We start from the raw sequence: 23,240 nt of genomic DNA, 5'->3' as shown, positions 1-23,240 counted from the left end.
TTTGAATTGTTTATCCTGTTTGATATATTTTTGCTCTAATGTTAGTTATTTCATGATAACATTTGAGTTGTTTACGTTTTTGACACATCTCTGCTTCAATATTAACTAATATGTGTCAAACAGGGACAAAACATAGTTATGATTAAGGGAAGCCAAGACTCCCCAAAAGTCTTTTAATTTTATTTTTTTATATATTTATACATATTTTAAAATTATATTAATATATTATTTTATTTTTTATATTAATTTTATTTTATGGATAGTTATAATAAAAAAATTAAATAAATATAAAATAAAAATTAATTTGATGAAAACATTGATCAATAAAATTGATTATTTATCTCTCTCTAATTATAAGGTTCTTTCACACACTAAGTCATCATCAAAGTGTAAAAGCAGAAAGAGAGACAAATACTATGAACATGCCTTATCAATCAATTTTAATTGTTAAAAGTTGTTAGTCACAGTGAACAATTAAGCTAACAATTTACACTATAAAAATTATTTGTTATTAGAATAGTCACAGTTATGAATAAAAAAATTATAATTTCTCGTTAAATTAGTCATTAATTAATTAGAGGCTAATTTAAAAACCAAATCCTTTGTAACTAATGTGTAGTGACTAATTTTTTTTTGTAGTCAAAACCTTGATAGCTAAATTTTAGAAACCAATTTAGAAATCAATTATAATTTTTTATTCATAATAGTGACTATTTTAGTAATCAATAATTTTTTATTCTGTAAATTACTATCTAAATTGGTCATTTTAGTGACTAAAAACATTGTAGTGACTAACAACTTTTAGTCACTAAAATTGCTTGTTAATGAATATAGTGTTGCTTATTTAGTTAAAGTGGTATGAGTTTTATGATGTTTTGCAACATGATAACTGTGATTTGTGAAAATAAATTTTATCTTTTTCTAAATAAGTGAGAGGTAATAAATTTATATTAGAAAAATTACGATAAAGAGTAAAAGAATTGATTCTTCTTTCAAGAGGAAGACTTCTGATGAAGATGGAAAAAATGCATTCATGATGGTTTCTCAACAATCATTTCGAAACAACTGTACTGATACATTGTGGTCTCAACAAGTCTCGTATCTACAAGAATTTAGCAAGTATATTGGTAGTTTTATTTTTTGGGTTTTTGGTTTGTGATAAAAAGTTTAAGTAAAAATAGATAATAGTAATTAGATAGATTGAGTGGATTAAGGATTATGAATTGATTTCATCTCATCTTTTTCTACTACACCACTACCATTTTGTTTACCTACTTTACAAATCATTTAATGTCCTGGGAGTACTCTTTCTATTTAGATCTAGGTTCATTCCTGATATACTAGAATCTAAGAACTTCAAACCCAGTGTGATTCTTTAACTCCTGGTAGAATGAATCATGGCTTTAATGTGCGAGACTCTCTCCTCCAGCATCTCATCTGGCTACTTAAATAAGCACAAGTACAAGTATCATGATTTGATTGAACCACAGTTTGAGATCGGTTTCCCAACTCAATCCAAACGCGTTAAATAAATGAGTGATCAAGTCATCATTAATCATAAATTAAACCACAAACAATTGAATGAAAGCAAAAATAAATACCCAAGAAGTAGAAGTGAATATAAGATTTACGCATAAGAATATTACAATGCAATTCCAGCAACATCTATACATAAGATTTGCACTAAGAGTATCTTTCTCGTGCCTCACATACCTTATTTTATCCTACTGCTACATTCTTTCACTCTCTTATTTTTTTTAGTTTCTGAGATTTTATTTTATTTTATCAATATTTATATATCTTTAAATTTTATTTTTAAATTTGTTAATAAATGCCAAATTTGCTTAACCAGTTAATATTTAATAATAACTTAAAAGAAAATTATTACAAAGAAAATTTCACCTACTATTTATATTTTGTAAAAATATTAAAGATACGTAAATATTTAATTTTATTAAAAGTCAACAGATTTTTTTTTTTGTAAGTCTTGTTTTATTATAATTTTTTATTAAGATTCATAATGTTAATAAAAATCAATAAAGTGTTGAGTCATTTTCAAATGTTTGTTAGTCTTGGATAGAAAAGAACATGATCAGTGCGAGATTCTCACTCAACAGAAACAAACCCAAAAATGCTTAAACAAGGAGAGAGTAACAAAGTGATTAAACAAAAAACACTCAATCATGTCCAAAATGATGAATGGTTTGGTTTTCTTCAAAATGAAGATTTTTTTTTCTCAGTGAAATAAGTTATCTGATTATGTAAAAGGAAAATATTCCGGAAAAAAAAAGTAAAGAGAGGACGAAAGTTGAACAAAATAGTAGGAAAAAAAGAAAGAGAAAAACATGAACGCCCGACCAAAAATAGAATATGATCAAATTATGTTTTTTTCTTAAAAATGACAATATGAATTGACTTGGATATAAATAGTTCAACCACAACTCATCCTATCTAAAATAATTCATTTTCTTACTCGTTTGTTATTCATTCAACATCCGTGAAAAATATTACTATTTTCTATATTCGAGGTATCCATTAATATTCATCAATATTTTTGTAATTAACTTTTTTAAGTTTTAATTAAAATTATTAAAAAAATATATTTCAAATATAAATTTAGATAAAAAAATTAATATTGAAGTACAATTTAAATTAAATTACTCTATAAAATATTAATATAAATTTGATAAATTTAAACGAGCTGTATGAAAATATAAATTTTTAAAAGTTAAATTTTTTATTAAATAATTTTAATTTTATTGATTAAAAAATATATTAAATCAAATTTTAAATAATTATTACTTTTTTACTAATGATTTAATCATAATCGTTTGAATTTTAAAGAATATTCAAATAAAATTCATTAATAGTTATTTAAAAAAAATACAAGTATATGTGTATTTGTCCCATTATAAAAAAATAATTAAATGCTTACACTTATTTATTAAAATATTTATTTAGTATTTATCACAAATTTTATCCAAAAATATTTCGATATACAAGTGTTTTCATCATCGTATTCTTTCTTCTTCTTTACATGTTTGTTTGTATTTCATTCATCATCCCTCAGTTATTTGAGTAACTAGTATTTTACTGGTTATCTTTTGAGATCCACTCACTTTTTACCTAAGGAGAAATTTATTATATTTTATATGATTTGTCTTAAAAAATTATGTAAACATCCATATAGAATTGCAGAAGTGTATTAGGTGAGATGATGTCATTGGTGACGGTATAAGATGATGACGATGATGTTGGTGGCCAATTCATGAGATAGTTGTCTATGATTCTCCTTTATAAGTGGCATTGCACAAGACATAAATTTGGTAATGGTGTGGCTTTCTTCACTTTTATTTTTTTTTAGAGGATAACACTTTCTTTTTGTTCTAACCACTACAATAGATGCAACAGAATTTCCAAAAAATTATTGGGAAGATTAAACAAACAAAAGGAGAAGTTTCAAAGCTGAAGAGCCAAAGTGTTTCTTAAAGTAAGTCGTGGATGGAACTACTCCTCTTTCACACCATCTCTTTTTTTCTGGATTATGTTTTCTTTCTTATTTCTCTCCTTATTTATAAAATTCAAACTAAAAGTAATTTTATTTTTATAAAATTTAATCGATTACTTATTTTCTATTAATTATTTTTATTTTAAAATAATGGTAATAATAGTGAAAAATTGTACTAGAAACAATAAGAAAATATAAGAAATAGTAATCGCATAAATAATTTTAAAAAGTAGGATAAATATAAATTGTGTTGGATATCATAAATATAAATGGTGAAGTATAAACTTTTCGTACTAAATAGAGGTATGGATGATAAATAAATTTGTATCTTTGGGTATCATCTTAATCGTCTTTTTTTTTTTTGTATTGACTGAATATAAATATGAATAATATCCAATTTTTTCAATTGAATATGGAGATGACGATGAGTATGTACATATTCGATCCGTTCTAGTTCTCATATTCGTCCTATATTCATCCCGTTTTCATTTGAATTATTAATATATATATATATATATATATATATATATATATACTACACACTTTTTATTTTTATTTTTCTATTTGTTTGGATTGTTATGCAATTAAGTTCAAATAATATATGTCAATTAAATATTTTTTACTTCTCACATTTTAATATTTTTATTTATTGTGTTTTTTTTTCATGTGTGAGAATGATTAACTCTTAATTTAAGTGTTGAATAGTATAAACATTTTCGTTTATTAGGTAATATAAAAAAAATTATATTCTTTATTCTCTTAGTATTAACATTTTTGTTATTTCATTTGAGTGACTCTTTTATTTCGCTAAAACAATTTTCATTATCTTTCTAAGAGTTCAACTAAATTGATATTTGAAAAGTTTTCTTAAATTTCTAAGGTGTTTCTCATCTTATCTTACCATTAGTTATATATTTATTTATATGGTCTATCAAATTGTTTTTAAGGCACACATTTGATAATTTTTTACTTGTTTATTTATCATATAAAATATTGTTTTGATATTTTTTAATAAATATTTTTAATTTATAATTCATTATCATAAATGTAATTTTATTACTATAATTGTATGAATAAATTTTATTTACTATAACACAATAATTTAATGGAATGAATATTTTTTATACCGTCCAACATATATTGAAGTTTAAAAGATGAAATATTGATATTAAATTTAAATTTTTATTAGTTTAATGTTTATTGTTTGTGTGATTTTGATCAAGTGATGTATTATAACTTTTAATAGTATATAAAAAAGAAATTTCATTAGAATTTTAAAAATTGATTTAAGAGAAATTTAAAATATTTTTCAAGTTGAATATTTTTTTCCCGTTTATATTTTTTAGAAATATTTTTAAATTTATCAACTAAGTTTCATTAATGTTTAAAAGTTTAATAAATGTTTTGGTTCTTATCAAAATTTATTGGTATTATAATTTGAAACATACACAATTATAATTGTTTTCTAAATGTTTGAGATTGAAGAAACGAGAATATTCCATTTTGATATTGAATATTTGATAATATTATGGTCACTGTCGTAATTTTTATATTATTTTATATAATTTAATTAATTGATATGAAAATAGTGAGAAAATGGATAAGAGTGCGAATATGAATATATATTTGTTATCTCGTGGAGATGAGGTTAAAACAAAGATTTGATATAGTTGAATTTGAGTACATGGATAAGAATATGAGTTTTTTTCTTTAAAGATGAGTATGAGATAACAAAATATGTTACATTATAATTGTTTTATATTATTATCATTGTCGTACACTTACATATATTTAAAATTTTAATTAATTAGAAATATTAATTTTAGATTTTATAATTTTTTTATTTTTATTGTGAAAAGGATCTGAATTAATTATTTTAGTATGAATTAATTAATTATTTTAGTCCCTAGCATTATAAAGCACTCGTTAATTGCTTAAGGAAGGTTGTTATAATCTTAAATGATATACTTTTAGCTGTTAATTTTAGGTCTCTAAAATAAATATGATTTATTTATTATAAATGAATGTTAAAAATAAAAATAATATAGTTAGTTCAAATTTTAATGGGATGAAAACTAATTTTCATAAGAATTGAAACTAATATTTCTTCATTTTATAGGAAAAAACACTACTTTCAAATTTTATAATCATGATAAACAGAAAATAAATAATACAAACTAATATCAAGACTCATTCCTTATGTAAAACCAAAATAATTTTTAAACTTTATTAATATTTCAGAGTTAGCATAACAACCAAGTGCTTTTATGAAAGTTCCGTATAACAAAAAAAGAAACCTATTGGACGCAAGTCGCTAAGCAAAAAAAGAAAAAAAAAAAAAAACTTTAGGACTTAGAGGAGTCAAACTAATAAATAATATGACATAACTAATTTAAAAGGACTTTACTATAGCTTCGGGGAACTTCCCTCCAAATATACAAGCAACTACTCATAACATAACAAAAAAATTCTAGAAAGCAAGTTTGAGTTTATATTTTATGAAATGCCAATATAGAAGAAACCACGTGAAAGTGTCTTATTCACAAGCAACGTACAAAATTATAAATTTCAGCTCAAAGTAAGGTACAATTGCACTACTTAATTTCATTTCAAACACAGCAATTTCTTGGATTTGATGACCATGTTGGGTGGTTGGGTGAAACGCCTTTAACTTTAAGCGTCTTCCTTTCACACACAACTATAATTATATAAGAAAGAAATGAAACAAACTTTGTCAACAAAAGATAGAATAAACTCCAGTCCAGCTTTTAACTTTAATGCTATAAATAATTCCCCTTCAAATCGGATATCTATCATTTCCTTAGTTTGCTTTTTTTTTTTTTTCACTGGATCTTCATCAGTTGGAATCTCAGCAAAGTGAATTAACTGCTCATGTAAATCACGATATGATTAACTAATTTTTCTAATCAAATAGTGGAAACAAAGGAACACAATCGTAATTGGTTCTCAATAAAGCAACACCACTAGGTCGTGAACTTTCTGAGACACGACCATTGACAGAATGTGCCGAGAAAAAGCAAAAGTTAACTTTACTGTTGTTCTCATCCACGCATGATGATGGTGGAGAACAAAAAGTTTCACATTATAGTTAGGAACACATAAAAATGATGTGTGAAAGAATAAATATTTTAAACATTAAGATTTTCTTTTGCAAGTCACTGAAAGTTTACGAATTCACTCGACCTTACCGTATTCTTCGGCATCACCAGCTATAAAACATTATTAAATTATTATTGACTTGACCACGGACTTGTTTTAATGTTTCAATTCCTCATTTTTTACTTCGATTGTTTTGTTCACGTGACACAATATTTCAATCGAAGAAATTGAGTTGACCGAGGATTTGCTTTGATATATTGCTTAAAAAGTTCCTTTGACATCTCTAGAATCCACAGAGAAAAAAAAAAAATATTCCCTTGCACATGATCAAATACAATAACGGTAGTTATTCGTTCCAACGATTAATAACTTAAATATTTTATAAATTATTTATTATTACAAAATTGGTTCATAATGACTTAAAGTTAAAATCTTCAATATATTATTTGATTACAATATCACCGTGTAAGCTATTATACAATTATCCAAATGTTGCTTGAAGCTGCTATGTATGGATATTTACACAATCAAACTTTTCAGACCCTACTCTTCTAAGTACAGGGATTCTAATAAATGTAGCATTATTTTCAAGCATGATGAGAAAAGCATTATTCATCACACTTGCCACCAAAGAAACAAGAGAAAAAGGAGTATTAAAACAACAATACATAGAAATTTATAGACAATGAGATACTCCAATTCTCCTAAATCTATTTCTATTTTTATAAGTTCATGAATTATTTCCTGTAACCTTTAGTAAATCACAAGTTGGTGACCTCTGGTAACCAGAAGAAAGACATGTTTATCTGTGGTAGATTACTCTTTATGGCATTGTTTGATGGCACCTAATGTTCTTGCAAACATGGACACCATTGGTCTTGAATCTCTCAATCCTGGGAAAGGTGTAATGGAGTTCGACTCATGCTTTGCAAACTGATATTCACTTCCCTTATCCTTAAGGACAGTGGAATCCTCTTTATTGGTCAGAGAAATATGTTTATAGGTGGAATGGTCTTCAGAATCACCTCTCTCGTTCAGCTGATCAAAAACTATCGAGGGAGAAGTTGACTTTGGCAAAAAACGATTTATCCAGAGTCCTTCCACAGTTTCACTTTTATGACAGATTTCCCTTCTCTCATACAGTTCATTCGATTCAGCATTCTCATTATCATTTCTTTTTTGTCCAGTTGAGGGTGAATGTAGTGGTAGTGATGCCATTCCTTCCTTCTCCTTAGTTATCCCCAGCTTGTAATAATTTTCATTCTCCAATGAGTTATTTACCCAGTGTTCATGACTGTTGAGAGAATTTATAGGACTGGTATGAAGTCTCCTTTCGGATACTTCAAGTTTATTTGATGGAAAATACTGTCTGTAAAGGCTATTGTTCTCTGCATAGAAGGTAATTGGAGCAACATCTATTCCATGTACCTTATTTCCTACCTCAAAATCTTTAGAACCATCTCCTACTTGAAATTTTCTTGCTCCAACATTCTTAAATTTTGCACCAGCCACCGACTGAAAATTGGATCTGAACCCTGCATTTTTTAGCTTCGGATCTTGACTCCTGTTGCATGTGAGAAGTTTCTGATCGGTCTGTTGAAGATGGTGATGAGGATTTTCGAGGTTAAGAGCCAAAGACTTGTTCTCATCTTGAGTTGATTGTGAGCATCTTTTCAGCATGTTTGAAACCAAGTTCATGAATGAGCTATCCGGTTGAACACAGGATTTAGAACATGAAGTTTCTTGAATTTGCTTTTTTAGTTTTTTACTCCCAATTATCACTTGCTGAAAGTTGCTTCTCTTCTTACCTGCCAAAAGTAACCCAGAACTACGGCAACTTTCAACATTCAAATGAAAGTCATCCTCCTTTGGTAAACTGACATTGGAATCTCGATCCGATAGTGACTTCTCCTTACCTTCATTTCTTGTCATACGAATCCTGCTATTACATGGAGAAGTAATGATTGGAGGGTTCTTACTACATAGCACCATCATTTCATTTCCCGTGGATTTGTTTTTGTTCTCATTGGATTTTGACTCACAGTTGAAAGTTTGCAAATCATTCTCCGCAGATGATTCGAGTTTTGGTAAAGGGTTGACGCCAGAAGATATTAAACTTGTTCCGTGAGCAGCGGAACCATTACATTCGATTACATGCTCAACCCTAGTACATAATCCATCTTCTATTTCAACTACCTTGTTGAGAACACCAGTTTCCGTGCCTCCATTGCAATGTTTCATTGAAGGATTTTCTTCCAAGCCACATTTAGGTTCATCTGTTTGAAGTAATAAATTATGCATTGGCCTTCCGCCAATCTGACCTGTAGGAAAATCATGATGCAGGTGATATTTCAGGGATGCACAAAAGAACGAACTTGCATTTTCTTTAACAAAAAGTTTCAGCTTGTACCCTTTAAACACAAAAGAAACTTAAAACTGCCAGAATGATGAGAATTGTTTTATATGATCCAGGAATATTGATATAATCTGTTTACGAAGAACAAGAATGCAGAACATGTACCGAGAAAGAGTAAGAAAAGTTTCCAAAAATGGCTAAATTCCAGTCCTGTGAGTATCATAGAAGTGATGATTACAGCACATACCTGAAAAAGTAGATTTATTTCCCTTTCCCTCAGATATTATAGCTGTTCCAATGTCAGCTTGAGCACAAAGATTATTCTCCAAATCATTCATCAGATTCTCCTTCTGATCGTTTGACAACTGAAGTGTTTCTATTTCAATGTTCATTTTCTCCATGTTATCATCACCGAATCCTGCCAGATCATTGTTCTGGGGGATTGAGCAAATGTAGTTTACAGGAAAAAGTGATAATAAGTAAACCAAACAAATTGAGAAGTTCCAATTAATCAACTATTTAAATAATTACGATCACAAGATTTTTCCACCTTCATTAAAGCTTACTTGAACTCAAAGATTTATTGTAAATCCACCTTCCCCTACACTACAGTAATCACAGTAGATGTTATTTTTACCTGTACCATTATCACCTTCACATGTTTTATGGTCGGGGATGACTAAAACTGAATCACTTGATGGGTGCCTAGAGGAAGTATCTGCGGAGGAAACATCATTGTTTGAGCATATGACTGCAATAGGTTCTACAAAAACGTCATTTACTGGTTTATCCGTTGCAGAACTTCCATCAGTAACGCTTTGGAGCAGAGCAAGAACCATACTGCTTGGTTCAAAATCCCCAAACATGGAGGCCTTTTTATTTGTGTAACTTGAATCAACACATTTGAGACTGAAACCTTTATCTGGAGACCAAACTATTTCAGACAAGGGATCGGTGGAAGAAAATGTCTTGTCTATTTTACAAGCTGCATTTGCACCTGCACCGGAATCATTTTTCAAATTTTTCCAAATGCGTGGATTAGTATAGTTTACAACGAGTTCAAAATCAGTCTTTGGTTTTATTTTCTTGTTTTCTGAACTCATCTTCACCATTCAGTAGATGACGGTCCTGCAATATTATAATGATCAAAGATCGCCTTTTAAGTAATCATCTGAATAAAAATTGTATGTAGGGTATGAACAGCAACACAGCTAGCTCCTTAACACTAAGTGTGCCATCAAATTACTTGATTTATAGGTTACTCAAGTCATTTTTTAGATGCATCTAACAAGGCATGTCGAACACATGCATATAGATAGATGCCATCAAACATTTTTGCAAAATCTAATCCTCCCAAATAAAATACTATACAATCAACTCTTGATGTTTTCACTCTTTAATATAATAAATTCCCATATATTCCTTTTTCTATTCTCTTAAATTCCGGTTATCATCTATGTGATGTGCAGAGCTCAAAGAATGCATTATCAACACGATTTTATGCACTCTAAAACATTGTTTTGAGTGAACTTACTATTTATAATGCTTAAAATGCAGGAACAGCAAAGATAGGTACAAACTTGGTGTTGTCTTCTCTTCGTTACAGGTGGACATCAATAAGTTCAGGGAAGAAGTGAATGATTAGATGTGATCAAGTTCAAGGCCTCAAAGCTCATTCAGTCAATTCTATATACATATCCATTGCATATAAGACCAAATATTACAAACTTATAGTTATAAAAAATTGAACGTGATGCACATGCACACCCTATAATCACGTGAAAAGAAGTAATCGAAAAAAAAAAGGAAATAGAAAAGATATTCACTTTCCAAAATAGGAAATTTATACGTTTTATATCATACAAAGCTGAACATAACTATTGCATATGAGAAGACCGTCATCTTGTACATATGAATCTAACAGAACACAAGAAGATAAACATTAAACAAGGTACTTTGAAAATTAAGAAAGAATTGAAAAGAAACATACCTGTTGTAGATTAGAAAACGGAAAAAGAAAATTTGGTTTGGTGGTGTGTGTGGCCGTTAGAGAAAGAGGAGAATCCAATTGAAGTTGCCAAACATCCTAGAATGGCATTAGCTGTCACCAGAAGATGTTCATGTGAGGTGTACTATCTGCCACGTAGAAACATGCCATTCCACTCACACCCCTACGTTATTCTACACTATAGAGTAGGTGTAGTGTACCTTCACCAACTTTCCATTATTTGCTTTTAGTCCTTTTTTTCTTCAAAAATGTGATCTATCACAAGTGCTTGTTTTATCATACTTATCATATATACAAGGTTGGGATGGTCCGTTTTATTCTACTTATCAATATTTACTGGTATAATCTTATATAGCTTGGATTTTTTTTTACTCTCCTTTTCTCTTTTAAACATATCTCCTTTTCTAATTATCATATTATTTTCTACTCTCCTTTTCTAATTATCATATTATATAGTTTTTACTCTCCTTTTCTCTATCAACCATTTGAAAATTATCATTAATTTTTAATTTGTATATGATAAATGCTTTATGTACCGTATTATGAGGGTGGGTGTGACATTCAGGGACCACTTTGCAATTTCAGTGAATTCAAATGCCTAATTGACCCGTTTTACAAGTTGCAGATAGCGATATCAACCCTGCATTCATTATGCATTACATCAAACAACAAATAGGGATGGTGTCTCGCCACTGGGAAGGAAGATTTAGCTAGGATTATGATGTGACAATGAGTATTTATTGATTAGGTCAAACATCACCCTTTCAACATTCTTATCATTAATGTTGATCTAACTTTCTTCACCAATTAATTTTTGGCCTTTAGTTACCATTAAAATAAATGATATAGTAATCACACAATCAAATTTTCATATCTCATTCATCTCATATCATGCCTTAAATTAATATAGTGTAAATTTTGAGGACATGACTGAATGTCTTCTAAAATTGATTCATGAACATTCAATTGATCATTTGAATATTTAACGTACTTAACTATATGTTTAACATTGAATGTAGTTAAATACATGTTTAACATATAATGTTGAGTGTAATAAAGGAAAATGGAATACTCGATAATGCAACAAAAACTTTATATACCAGTTAAAAAATATTTTTTATATCGATTTTGGAATAGGCATATATACAACTGGTATAGAAAATTTCAATTTTTCATGTCAATTCTAGACACAACCCACATAAAAAGTTTCAATCTCAAAATTTTCATGAAATTATAATTCCATCATTTTTCGGTATCTTTAAACTCTCAACATCGCCAATGCCCTTCACTCCCTACTCCTCTTCCCGCAACTCTTCATTATTGTATTTGACACATGATTTCATAAATCAATAGATATAGAAATAGTGAAGTGTTGAATGCTATCATATATAGAAAATATTTAAAGAATAATTCTGATGTATTATTTTAAAGAATAGGGTACCATATATATATACATACAAGAGTGCTATAATTTCTCATCTATTAAAGGAATGAGTGCACAAATTTGCTCAAAAAGATAATAATGCCTAAATTATAGCTAATACAATATTTGACATATCTTAACACCCCCACTCAAGTTGGTGCATGGATATCACACATTCTCAACTTGAATAGAGACTCATTACACACTCTACTTGACACTCCTTCAGTGAGAACATCAGCCAACTACAATTCTGATCTTACAAAAGGAAAGGAAATTATTCCAGCTTCAAGTTTCTCTTTGGTGAAAAGTCTATCAGTCTCCACATACTTTGTTCTATCGTGTTGCATCAGATTATGAGCAATTGTTATAGCCGACGTATTATCACAGTACAAACTCATAGTTTCATTTTGTTTAAAGTCCAAATCTGATAGCACATTTTTAATCCACAAAAGTTCACATACACCTAGTGTCATGCCTCTAGGTGTATTATTTAAAGATTTAAAGAATAATTCTGATGTATTATTTCAAAGAATAGGGTACCATCATATATATACATACAAGAGTGGTATAATTCTTCATCTATTAAAGGAATGAGTGCACAGATTTGCTCAAAGAGATAATAATGCCTAAATTATGGCTAATACAATATTTGACATATCTTAACATCATATAACTAATCTCATAAATCTCATAACTAGAAATTAGAAAAAGCGAAATAAAGCAAGGGAGAGGTAGAAGACAACAACGAAGGATAATAACGAGACCACTGCGATGAAGACTAAAACCTATGGAATGCCTTCAAGATAGGAAATACCCAAATCCTACATCAGCGTCGGCGATTGCTAGAACACTAAGGGTCTACAAAGACGAGCGAGAGCGACACCAGCAAGAGCGCGAGATCAACCTCTACAAGAACGGATGTACCCACCAATGAGAGGGAGATGACGAGAGTGACAACCAAGTGCAACATGTGGGAGAAGATGAGAGCCACCAACGAGAGGGAGAGCACTACGAGGGAGGATAATAGTGCAAGCAAAACAATTAAGTGTAGCATGAGGTGGAGAAAGAGAAGATGAAAACTAAATATCTTATGTCCATTATAATGAAGAACCTAGAACTGACATGACATCTATTTTTTAAATTTAAAATAATATATTGCATCCACTTGTTATGTTAGTTCTAAGTATAACCAACATAGAAAATCCTCTACTTTGTTATTAAATTGTCACTACATCCATTTTTTATGTCGATTTTATTAATAACTAACATAAAAAGTTTTGTACTTTAATATGAGAATGTCATCATTCTCACTTTCTATGCCAATTCTAGTGATTTAATGTAATAATTTAGTGTAATTTTCATGATTTTTTTTTATCACCATCTAACATATATTGAAATTCAAAAGATGAAAGATCTAGGTTAACGTTGAATTATTTTTAGTTAATCTTTGTTCTTGGAATGATTTTGATCAAAATGATGTATTATAATTTTTATTAGTGTAAAAAAAATAGATTTCATTAGAATTTAAAAAATTAAAAAAAAAATAAATTTAATGTATTTTTTAATTTAAATATTTGTTTTCCTTTTATATCTTTTTAAAAATATTTTTAAATTTTATCAACTAGGTAACATTAACGTTTGCAAATTTAATAAATGTTTTGAGTCAAATGAAATTTTATTTAGTATTTAAATTTAAAATGTATACAATTATAATTTGTAAATATTTTATATTGAAGAAACAAAAATATCTTCTTTTTAATATTGAATATTTGATAATATTATGTTTTCTTTACCATAATTTTTATTATTTTATAAAAAGTAGTTAATTAATATTGAGGCAGTAAGAAAGTAGATACGCACATATTACTCGATAGGAATGAGACTGAGACAAAAATTTGATATATATTGCGTTTAGGTATAAAGATAAGGATGAATTTTATTTATGGAGATGTGTATAGGATAGCGAAATCCGTTCCCGCTCTATTCTATTGTCATCCCTAATGGGAGGAGGGATACAAAAATACAAAATTAAACAAGACACTACTATGATTAACATGATTAACGTATTTAAAAAAAAACTGAATTAAACTAGTTTATAGTTTATCTTTAAAAAACTAAATTAAAATAATTATTTGATGCACTATTCAAATTATTATAAACACTTAAAAACAAATTTATTCACATAATTGTGTATTATTTGTTTTTGAAGTGGTTTTTCATGTAAGTTTTCATATAATTTTTATTAACTTAATTAAATTCAAGTTGTAAAATTTGATCGCTAAAATTTGTTTTAATTGAAGAATATGTCCAATCAATATTTACACCCATAATGTATAATGGTGGCATTTTGTTTACTGAACTGGAAATTTTACCTTTTGTATTAGTTTATTTCTTCTTTATTAAGATTTCCATTTACATTATTTTATTATATATGATTTCCACCACAAAAATGAGACAGTGTATTTCTTATAAACGAATTTATATATAAATTTAAATCAATTAAAAATAAAATATGAAATTAATTTTTATCTCATTTTGCATCGTAAATCAAAAGTTAAATATGTTTTTATCTAAAATTATTGTAAAAGGTGTATTTTGTTCCTGAACTAAATATATATTTATTTTGTTTACATCTGATCAAAGTCACATAAATGTTATATTTCTGGTGAAACTTTTTGCATCTAATGTTAAACATTCCACGCAACATTTGCTGAGAAGATATTTAATTCTAATTTAATTAAGTTAAACTGTTTTGAACATCCGTAATTAGGTAACTTAATCAATTTGAAATAGAAGATTAGAAGAAACAATTAAAAATATGAAGATAAAGATGGTATGAATATTAAGGTAACAGTGACATAGTGAATGAAGGATTTGGAGTGTGGGAAAAGTTGTGTGACAGTGATTGGCAACAAAATCTGTGTTTGAGTCGTTTGAAGTTAGGTTTTGAAAGTTGTTGGAGAGTTGTGTTGAATGCTTTATGTTAGTATGTTAATGGGCTTTATCGAGCATAGGGATCAACTTTATCTTTGTGTTTGTGATCACATACTCAATGTGTCTCTCTTATCTTTTGACTCCTCTTCTCTCAAATCCCAATTACACTTATTTGTGTGCCAATATTCATCTTATTTCCTTCATCATCATTGCACCCAACCTGCACTTTCATTTTTCTTCTGCGTATCTACTATTTCACCTCCTCTTTATTTTTCCCATCAACATCATCTTTAAATACTTTACAACAAAAACCTTATATATATCATTACTAAAATTACACTGTTTATGGAAATTAACCTACAGATTAACTGTTTTGTTGTCTTGGTGTATTTGTGTTTTTTTTTATATATAAACAACTATTATTTTTTCTAAGGGTAGAAAAAATTGTCCCAGCCATAAAGACTTCCTATAATTACAGTAAATAATAAATAGAAGTTGTCGTTTTATGAAGTCGTTTTCAAATAAATTTAAGAAAATAAAAACTGAAATAGTAACTGCTATGCACGATTTCTTCAATGCATTAACGTGTGTGTATATATATATATATATATATATATATATATATATATATATATATATATATATAAATGAAACCGTCATTATTAAAAATTAATTACTGTTAAAAATTTAAAAGAAAAATTCAAAACAGTATTTGTATGGTATACATGATCCAAATACTAAAAAAAAAATTATTTACCCACATTCATAATTTACTTTACAAATTGTGCACCATTGTGGTGCAAAAACCTTGACCACTATGGTGTGCCTTGGTTTCACTGGGTACTATATATGAGGTGATGTCATTCACATTACCTTACTCAAAGTCAAAGACATTTATTTATAACACTCATCATGGTTATACGAGGTATCTCTTCAATGAACACACTAATTATAGCAAAAAAATCTGAGTTGCATACCATGTCTGATTATTTTATATATAAAAATAAAAATAGCTGCATAATGCAGTTTTCTGGTAGTTTGTCAGACAAAACACACAAGATTCTTACGAATAAATGTCATTTCAGAGTACTTTTTAATTTCACTATTTTAAAACTCATTAAATAATAAAAAATATTATCTTACATTTTCTTTGTTTGTTTATTTTTTAAAGCTTGAAAATTATGAAGATTGCGCAATAGTTTCTACTGTATAAAAGATGTACTACTACTGATGAATGACTATTTGAGGTAATTTAATGGTATCCTCTGTAGCAGAGATTTGTGCAGTATGAGTGTATGAGCAAAGGTGGAATGAATGAAATTCACGTGGGGTGAGGATTGTAGCATAGAGGGTTACGTTAGGGTTGAGAATAAGATGAAGTTGAACGGACCCATATGGTATTATGAGGGTTTGATGAATGATGTATAGTAGTCTGACCCATATGGTATTATGAGGTTTTCATGCACAATCTATGACCCACACGGCATTAAAAGTTAGGAATGGGCTAAGAGTAAGGCAATGGTTATGATGGCAGTCTTAAGCTTCAAAAAAGACTAAAATTCAAAGCTTCACTTTGATGAGTTTGGTACTCTAAAAGAACTTCTACCCTACCCTTGCAACAAATAAAGTGAAAGCTCTAAATCTTATATTCTTTGCAACTCTCCACAAGCAAACCCAATCGACAAAAATTCAACTTTAAAAAGATAAGCCTCAACTTTTTTACATATCTATTGCATTTTCCCTTTTCAGTCTTCATTTCACACCAACAACTCTGTTTTTCAACGAGTTTGGTGAAAACAACACAAGGGTCGGCAATCAGGACCGTGTTTCACATACCAATTCCAAACAAAACTCAATGATCACCGTTTTGTTTTATTTAACCACATTCTGATTTTCCCAATTAATATATATAGTAATGAAAGCAGATTGGATATTGGTTAGCATTTAAGAGCTAAACACAAACAGAAGGACTATAATGACTATTCGAAACATAGTAATTTCATGTTTGACCAATATGATGCACAAACATAATTTAAAGAGAATTAAAACGAAACCAATGAGGTAATCTTTGAGTATCCAGCAGATTATGTCATAATCCATGTAATTTTTTCTGCAAATTTCAAGAAAGAAACGCATGAACTTCGATGAAAAAGACTAGAGAAAAGAGATTTTAACTTACACGTTACTAGGCAATTGAATTCTGTTGGAGACGAAAGAATGAATGTTAAATGGTTAGTTGCTAGATCATGGAAAAGAGCATGAATTAGATTGTTAATAAGAAGATGACAGCAGATACTTTGAGCTAGGGGGAATGAAGCCTGGTCCGAGATCATTCTCAAGGTAATGGATGAACTTTGCTTCAGAATGAATGGTCTCGAACCAGACACCATTCCCCTCAACTCCTTCATACGTCTGTGTGGAAAAAATTGTGGGAGAGAAAGTGTGATTTGAGACAGAAGCAGTGAGGACTGTTTGATTTTGATTTGGCCATGCATTGTTTTTCATGGGCCCTTATATACGTGAAGATGGGGAATGTGTGGGTCAGAAAACGGTGTGTCCCACATGCCATGGCTCCCCCATCTTGTCAAGCTTTTCACACAGATTTTAAGTGTGTATTATACAATATCTTACCCTGGTTTTTAGCTCAAATGATCTATGTAAGTACTATAACATAACCTCCTTTGGAAAAAAAAAGATTTTTACTTCTTACCTTCTGCTTTAATATCTACTCACGTTCCTCCCTCTTGGTGTTCTAACAACCTAAATGACTGTTCACTTTCGTTGTTATTCTTCATTCCATGTGTATAGTAGTGCCAAAGTTATACATCTGACGTAGATATCTTTGAAAATTCAAACATACTAATTATGTCTTGGAAAATGAAAAAAGGAGTTAAATGAGGTCTATTTTGGTTATTGTGATGGTAAATGGTTTCAAATCAATAAAGGTTAAGGTGGATTAGTGATGCAAAAGTAAACAGATCTTTTAGCATCTGTTAAAGGCTGAGTAGCAAAGTTCCCTTTAAGTCCTACCTGCCTTGCCAATCTCTTACCAAACAACACCGCCAAGTCTTATCACAGACGTGGCTAGCAACAGTATAATCCTATTGCTTGGAAGACTTAATACCATCGACACAACCCTCTCTTGCTGTTTCATTTGACCTTAATAGCTCCGTCTAAGTTCAGATTACCTTAAACTGTTCCTTGCAAAAAACTTAAGATTACCTTAAACTGTTCCTTGCAAAAAACTTAGGTACAATTACTTGTACATTTTCTAAATTATGTCATTGCTTTCTTTTTATGCATTATTGTAAAATAAATAATAAGACGTATAGTTTCTTTCTTGCTTACGGGGTTGATGTTGTCAGAGTGACTTAAGCATAGAACACAAATTATTGTGTATCATGGTATTGAGATGAGTGTTTAAAGGGGTTCTCTTTTGCTTTCCACTTAGAAAAAGGGGCAAATGAAGAGTGAATAGCTTCTTTCATTGATGAATGACACTCCCAATGGCGTCAATCCAAGCTTTACATACAAACAAATACTGTTAGTGCCACTCCTATGTAATCTTAAGCATTGGTAGTGGCAAGTGGAAAAAAGTGGACAGTGGACAGTAAAACAGAACATGTTTTGAAGGGAAAATAAATAAAAATTACTGAAAAAGCGAGGGCAAAAAGTGTAGGTGCCGTGAGTACTGTATTTGATATATGTGCACAAATATACTATATTGGGATTTGAATTTCTTGACATGTTTGGAGCTTATAATTCCATCAAGTTGTAAACATGGTGTGGTCCTAATGGGGCAAAAAGGGAAAGAAAAATGCAGTTAGGCAAAGTAAGCATCATCACATTGACCGAAACAATCCCAAAATTGATTAGGGATGAGGAGCATGTAACCGAGAGTTTGACCTAGAAGTTAAGCAGAAACACTACGTTGACTATTAACGTTTAGAGATTATGCAATGGCACACTTGCAGCAGCACCCAAAAACTGGTCCAGCAAAGAATGGAAGGAACGAAAGAATTTGGAAGGAAACTGAGGAAAGTTGTGAAGTAAGGGAATGTAATGATAGAAGCAATCAGTGGAAAAAAGAAAGAATGAATAAAATATTTTGAGCATGAAGGTGTTTGTCCTCTTGGGAGTGGGACAGTTAAATTGGAGAATAACAAACGATAAAAACAGGGAGAAGGAAACAAGATGAGTAACTGATGATGCGGGGGAAGATGAAAGGAAATAAAACTCACATGCAAAAAGTAAGAGTGAAAGGACGATAGCAACATGTCATGGAACTTGAGAAGGACGATGGACCCTCTACCCTCAAACACCATCAAATTGCTTTCTTCTTCTTCACATTTTCATGGCTTAAGATTATACTCTGCAATGTGCATTCTCAGTTTCTCAACCCTACAAATGTTATGCTAATAACCCTTTGTTATGAAACAAGGGTCACTCTCTCAGTTCTTTCACTCTCACCCATCCTTTTCTTGTAGATACCCGAGATTATGCGGACTCATCATTGTAGACTGGACACCAAATCAGAACATCTAACACAACACTTCACAATGCCAATCAAAGAAACTTCCCCATACTTCATCGCCTAATATCAAAACCATTTTATTTTATATAAACAATTGATCGTTATATTTTATGTGTTTCTTCTAAACTAGAGCCTTTTGTATGTGTCGGTGAAAAAAAAAAAAAGAACTAGATTGGTGTATTTTTGTTCCATTGAATGGAATTTGACTATTCTTTTCTCTAACACTTTTATTTCATTTTATAAAGTAATAAAACCACTTTTTAATATCACTCGAGATTTGAGTTCTCAATAATTTAGTCATGTGAAGTGTAGTTAAACCCAGCTAATGAAGTATTCACATGATATTCATGGATATGGATAGACATCTTATATTCCTTGACTTAGAAATATCACACCCCAGGATACAAAGGTTAGGTTGAGAGACTCAGAACTATAATTCACAACTGTCTAAATGAATAAATGATATATCTTTCAAGAGCTGACAAAAACATTTTAATTTAATAAAATTATATATAATCATCCTTTTTAGTTTATATTTGCAATTTATTTTGGTTTATATTAAAAACATTAAGAGACTTTAAAGTTAAAATATTCAATTTCCTTTTTTTTTTTAATCTAGAAAGTTATTTATAGACCTATAACCAGTTAATATTAACTTCTCTTTAAAGGTAGATATCAAAAAAATTCGTACCCACAACTATCCGTGGATAAAACTCACAACGAGTATAAAATAGATACTATAAATGGATATCCGCAGGTAATGGGTACGTGTATTTTTAATACCCGCATTTTAACGGGGCGGTACAGGTATCATAGTTTTCGTACCCGTTATACTCTAATTTAAATAAAAAATGTAAAAAACAACATGATTAAAATATTAACATATTGATTTTGAATGATTTGTTTTCTTATCAATTAGTTTAAAAAAAAAAAACCATTTCTTTGTAAACTGTCATTCAATACTAATTAAATGAGTTATTTGGACTTTGTTTAAAATTTATGAATGTTATGTATTGTATTTTATTTGAATTTACAATTAAAATATGTTGTTAAATATTTATTTATATTTTTTTGTAAATAGTCGTGAGTATCCGTGGATATCTATGGATAGTAAAAAATTATGTAAGTATCCGATAACGGATGCCCGACATATATGGATACGAATACGGAATAGATAGTTATCCAGCGGATAGGATACGGGGAACTACTACTCGTACCCTGCTCGTCCCATTAACATCTCTAGTAGTGAGTCTTGAGCTATATGTAGGTTCAGTCCTAAATTATCTTTGTGAGAATTATTTCGCCAAAGTATACATGTTTTTTTAGAAAGATGATGTTCATATTATCATATATTTAAGCTTATATACCGCATTAACAGTCATTAGTATCTCTATAACATCTTTGAATGTGAGTTCAAGAAAATCCTCATAATAAAATACTAACGAAATTCTCCTCCAATAAATTTTTATATATTTTATTTACAAATATATAACATGTCCATGTTAACATTTGAAGCCTTAAGATTATCATTAGACTAAAATGTTAAGTAAAAACTATTAAAAATAATTATTAAGATAATAAAAGTTAAAAGAAATAATTGGTTATTTGAAAACTTTAGTTTTTTCAAAAAAATAGTTGCAAAAAACTAAAATTGTGTATAACGTAGATTACAGACAAAAATGCAAGTTAATTTGTTTTGTTTTGGTCTTTCTCGCATTTGTCAAAAAAAAAAATGGACCTACATAAGAATTATAAGCTAATTTTGTTGGTTCACCTCACATAATGATTGGCCCTAATTAGTCAAGTAATAAAAAATCTTAAGAAAAAAATTATACAAAGAATCTTATTTGAATGTTTTACATATTTGTTACTCTCCATGAGTATATAAAATCAAAATGAACTAAGTAAGCATAAGGTTGAGAATTCATATAAAAATAAATTATTGTCTAAACTATTAAAAAACTATAGCAATTAGTTGATGTTAAACGTACGCAATAGAACTAATTTAGGAATTTAAGTATATAGGGAAGGAATAACAAAATAAAATAAAAGAGTTTTATCTAAATAAAATATAATTTTTTTTTTCGGGTTAGTTTGTCTTGTCAATGACTCATGTGGAGGTTATATAGGAAAGATCTAAAGCCGGTTATTATTATGACTCGTTTTTTGTATCGTCATCTTAATATAGATAGGTGAATTAGCAGCTTAGTAATTATTTTTTTTAATAAAAATATGAAGTGAGCTTTAAGAAGAACTTATAAAAAAAATTAAAAGTAAAAAAATTATAATAAATTGTAAGTTTAGAAACTGTGTCACTCCTGAGATTAATTCTTTTGCCAGATAATTTTTATTTTAATGGTATAAACTTATAAGCAGATCAGATATAAGTTAACTAAACTGTGCATATATCGTGTTGTACATGACATGACTAATTAAAAAGAATGAAATTGTTAAAGTAAGTTATATATAGCACTAACGAATTTCATTTTAGGTTCGCATCATTTAAAGGAGTTTCACAATTGCAGGCGACAAAAACGTTAAATTCTTTCTAAGACTGTCTGCTCTTAAACTAATGGTATAAAGGATCTACTGAAAAAAAAAATGTTAAAAAATGTTTGTTATTGAGACATTCTTTTGGTCACACGATACTTAGACATTTCATCATTTAGATTTAACTCTATCAGGCAAATAAATTTTCGTGCTTAATTCATACTAAAAAAATAATAATTTAAACTCTGTATTTTACCACTTCTACTCATTGTAACAGTACAATAATTGTACCAATATCAAACACAAATCTTGTTTGACCCCCCAAGAAAACTATTCTTGATCAGAAAATCCTACAACGAAACAAGGTTTTAGAATATGCTTCCACAAACTAAACTACATCGATATGGAAGCAGCATCCCTTAGACCAGAAGTGCTGCTTTTACAAATGGGGTATGCTTTGTTCAAAAGGGTTTCTCTTTTGCCGTGCAAAAACAAAACCATACAAGCAATAGACATAATATTTTTATTTCTGCTTTCTACCTTTAACGACTAGACATTAATGTCCCACCTAAAGGCAGAAAGCACTTGACCCTTCAGCAAAGTTGCACGTTATTCCTCTGGCATTATGGCCACAGTATGCAAATGTCAGTGATGTCACTGAAAGAAAGGAAATTGTTCATCTAAACCGATGATCATCTTAATTTTAAACAAGGTTCCTTTATGTTGCTGGTGATGTCCATATACTCCCATAAAGTTGGAGGTGAAAATCATAGCTATGGCACTATCTTATCTTTCGTACACTACTCTACTAAAACCCCAAAACAGCTTTGCTAATGCGAGAAAAAGTAGCAAAAGAAATGGCAACAA

At 29.3% G+C, this 23,240-nt stretch overlaps 1 protein-coding gene across 4 annotated transcripts; it reads right to left on the bottom strand.

The window, feature by feature from the left end:
- Positions 1-7,047: 7,047 nt before the first annotated feature.
- Positions 7,048-11,164, bottom strand: LOC114189516 (uncharacterized). 4 transcript variants are annotated; one of them, XM_085665121.1, is made up of 5 exons: positions 10,975-11,121; positions 10,565-10,670; positions 9,622-10,112; positions 9,232-9,402; positions 7,048-8,949 (listed from the first exon to the last, which is right to left on the bottom strand). In XM_085665121.1, exons 3-5 carry the CDS (start codon positions 10,094-10,096, stop codon positions 7,445-7,447), a joined length of 2,151 nt encoding a protein of 716 aa, XP_085521247.1. In that variant the 5' UTR covers positions 10,097-10,112; positions 10,565-10,670; positions 10,975-11,121; the 3' UTR covers positions 7,048-7,444. The 4 variants fall into 4 exon arrangements, with proteins under 4 accessions (XP_085521247.1, XP_027933901.1, XP_027933902.1 ...); XM_028078100.2 differs by lacking the exon at positions 10,565-10,670 and having other exon boundaries at positions 10,975-11,164; XM_028078101.2 differs by lacking the exon at positions 10,975-11,121 and having other exon boundaries at positions 10,519-10,945.
- Positions 11,165-23,240: the final 12,076 nt, after the last annotated feature.

The sequence above is a fragment of the Vigna unguiculata genome, chromosome 7, assembly GCF_037176805.1.
Source record: "Vigna unguiculata cultivar grain cowpea cultivar isolate G323 ecotype 2 chromosome 7, ASM3717680v1, whole genome shotgun sequence".
Lineage (NCBI taxonomy): Eukaryota > Viridiplantae > Streptophyta > Magnoliopsida > Fabales > Fabaceae > Vigna > Vigna unguiculata.
The sequence above is the reverse complement of the archived record's forward strand: the minus strand, read 5'-3'. Positions and strand labels throughout refer to the sequence as shown.

Coding starts and splice junctions, on each gene's coding strand:
- LOC114189516 (XM_028078100.2), bottom strand. CDS start 10,096: ATGGTGAAGATGAGTTCAGAAAACAAGAAAATAAAACCAAAGACTGAT. Junction 9,403..9,621: donor TGAAGGTGATAATGGTACAG/GTAAAAATAACA, acceptor ATGATCTGGCAG/GATTCGGTGATGATAACATG. Junction 8,950..9,231: donor AAATAAATCTACTTTTTCAG/GTATGTGCTGTA, acceptor ATTTTCCTACAG/GTCAGATTGGCGGAAGGCCA.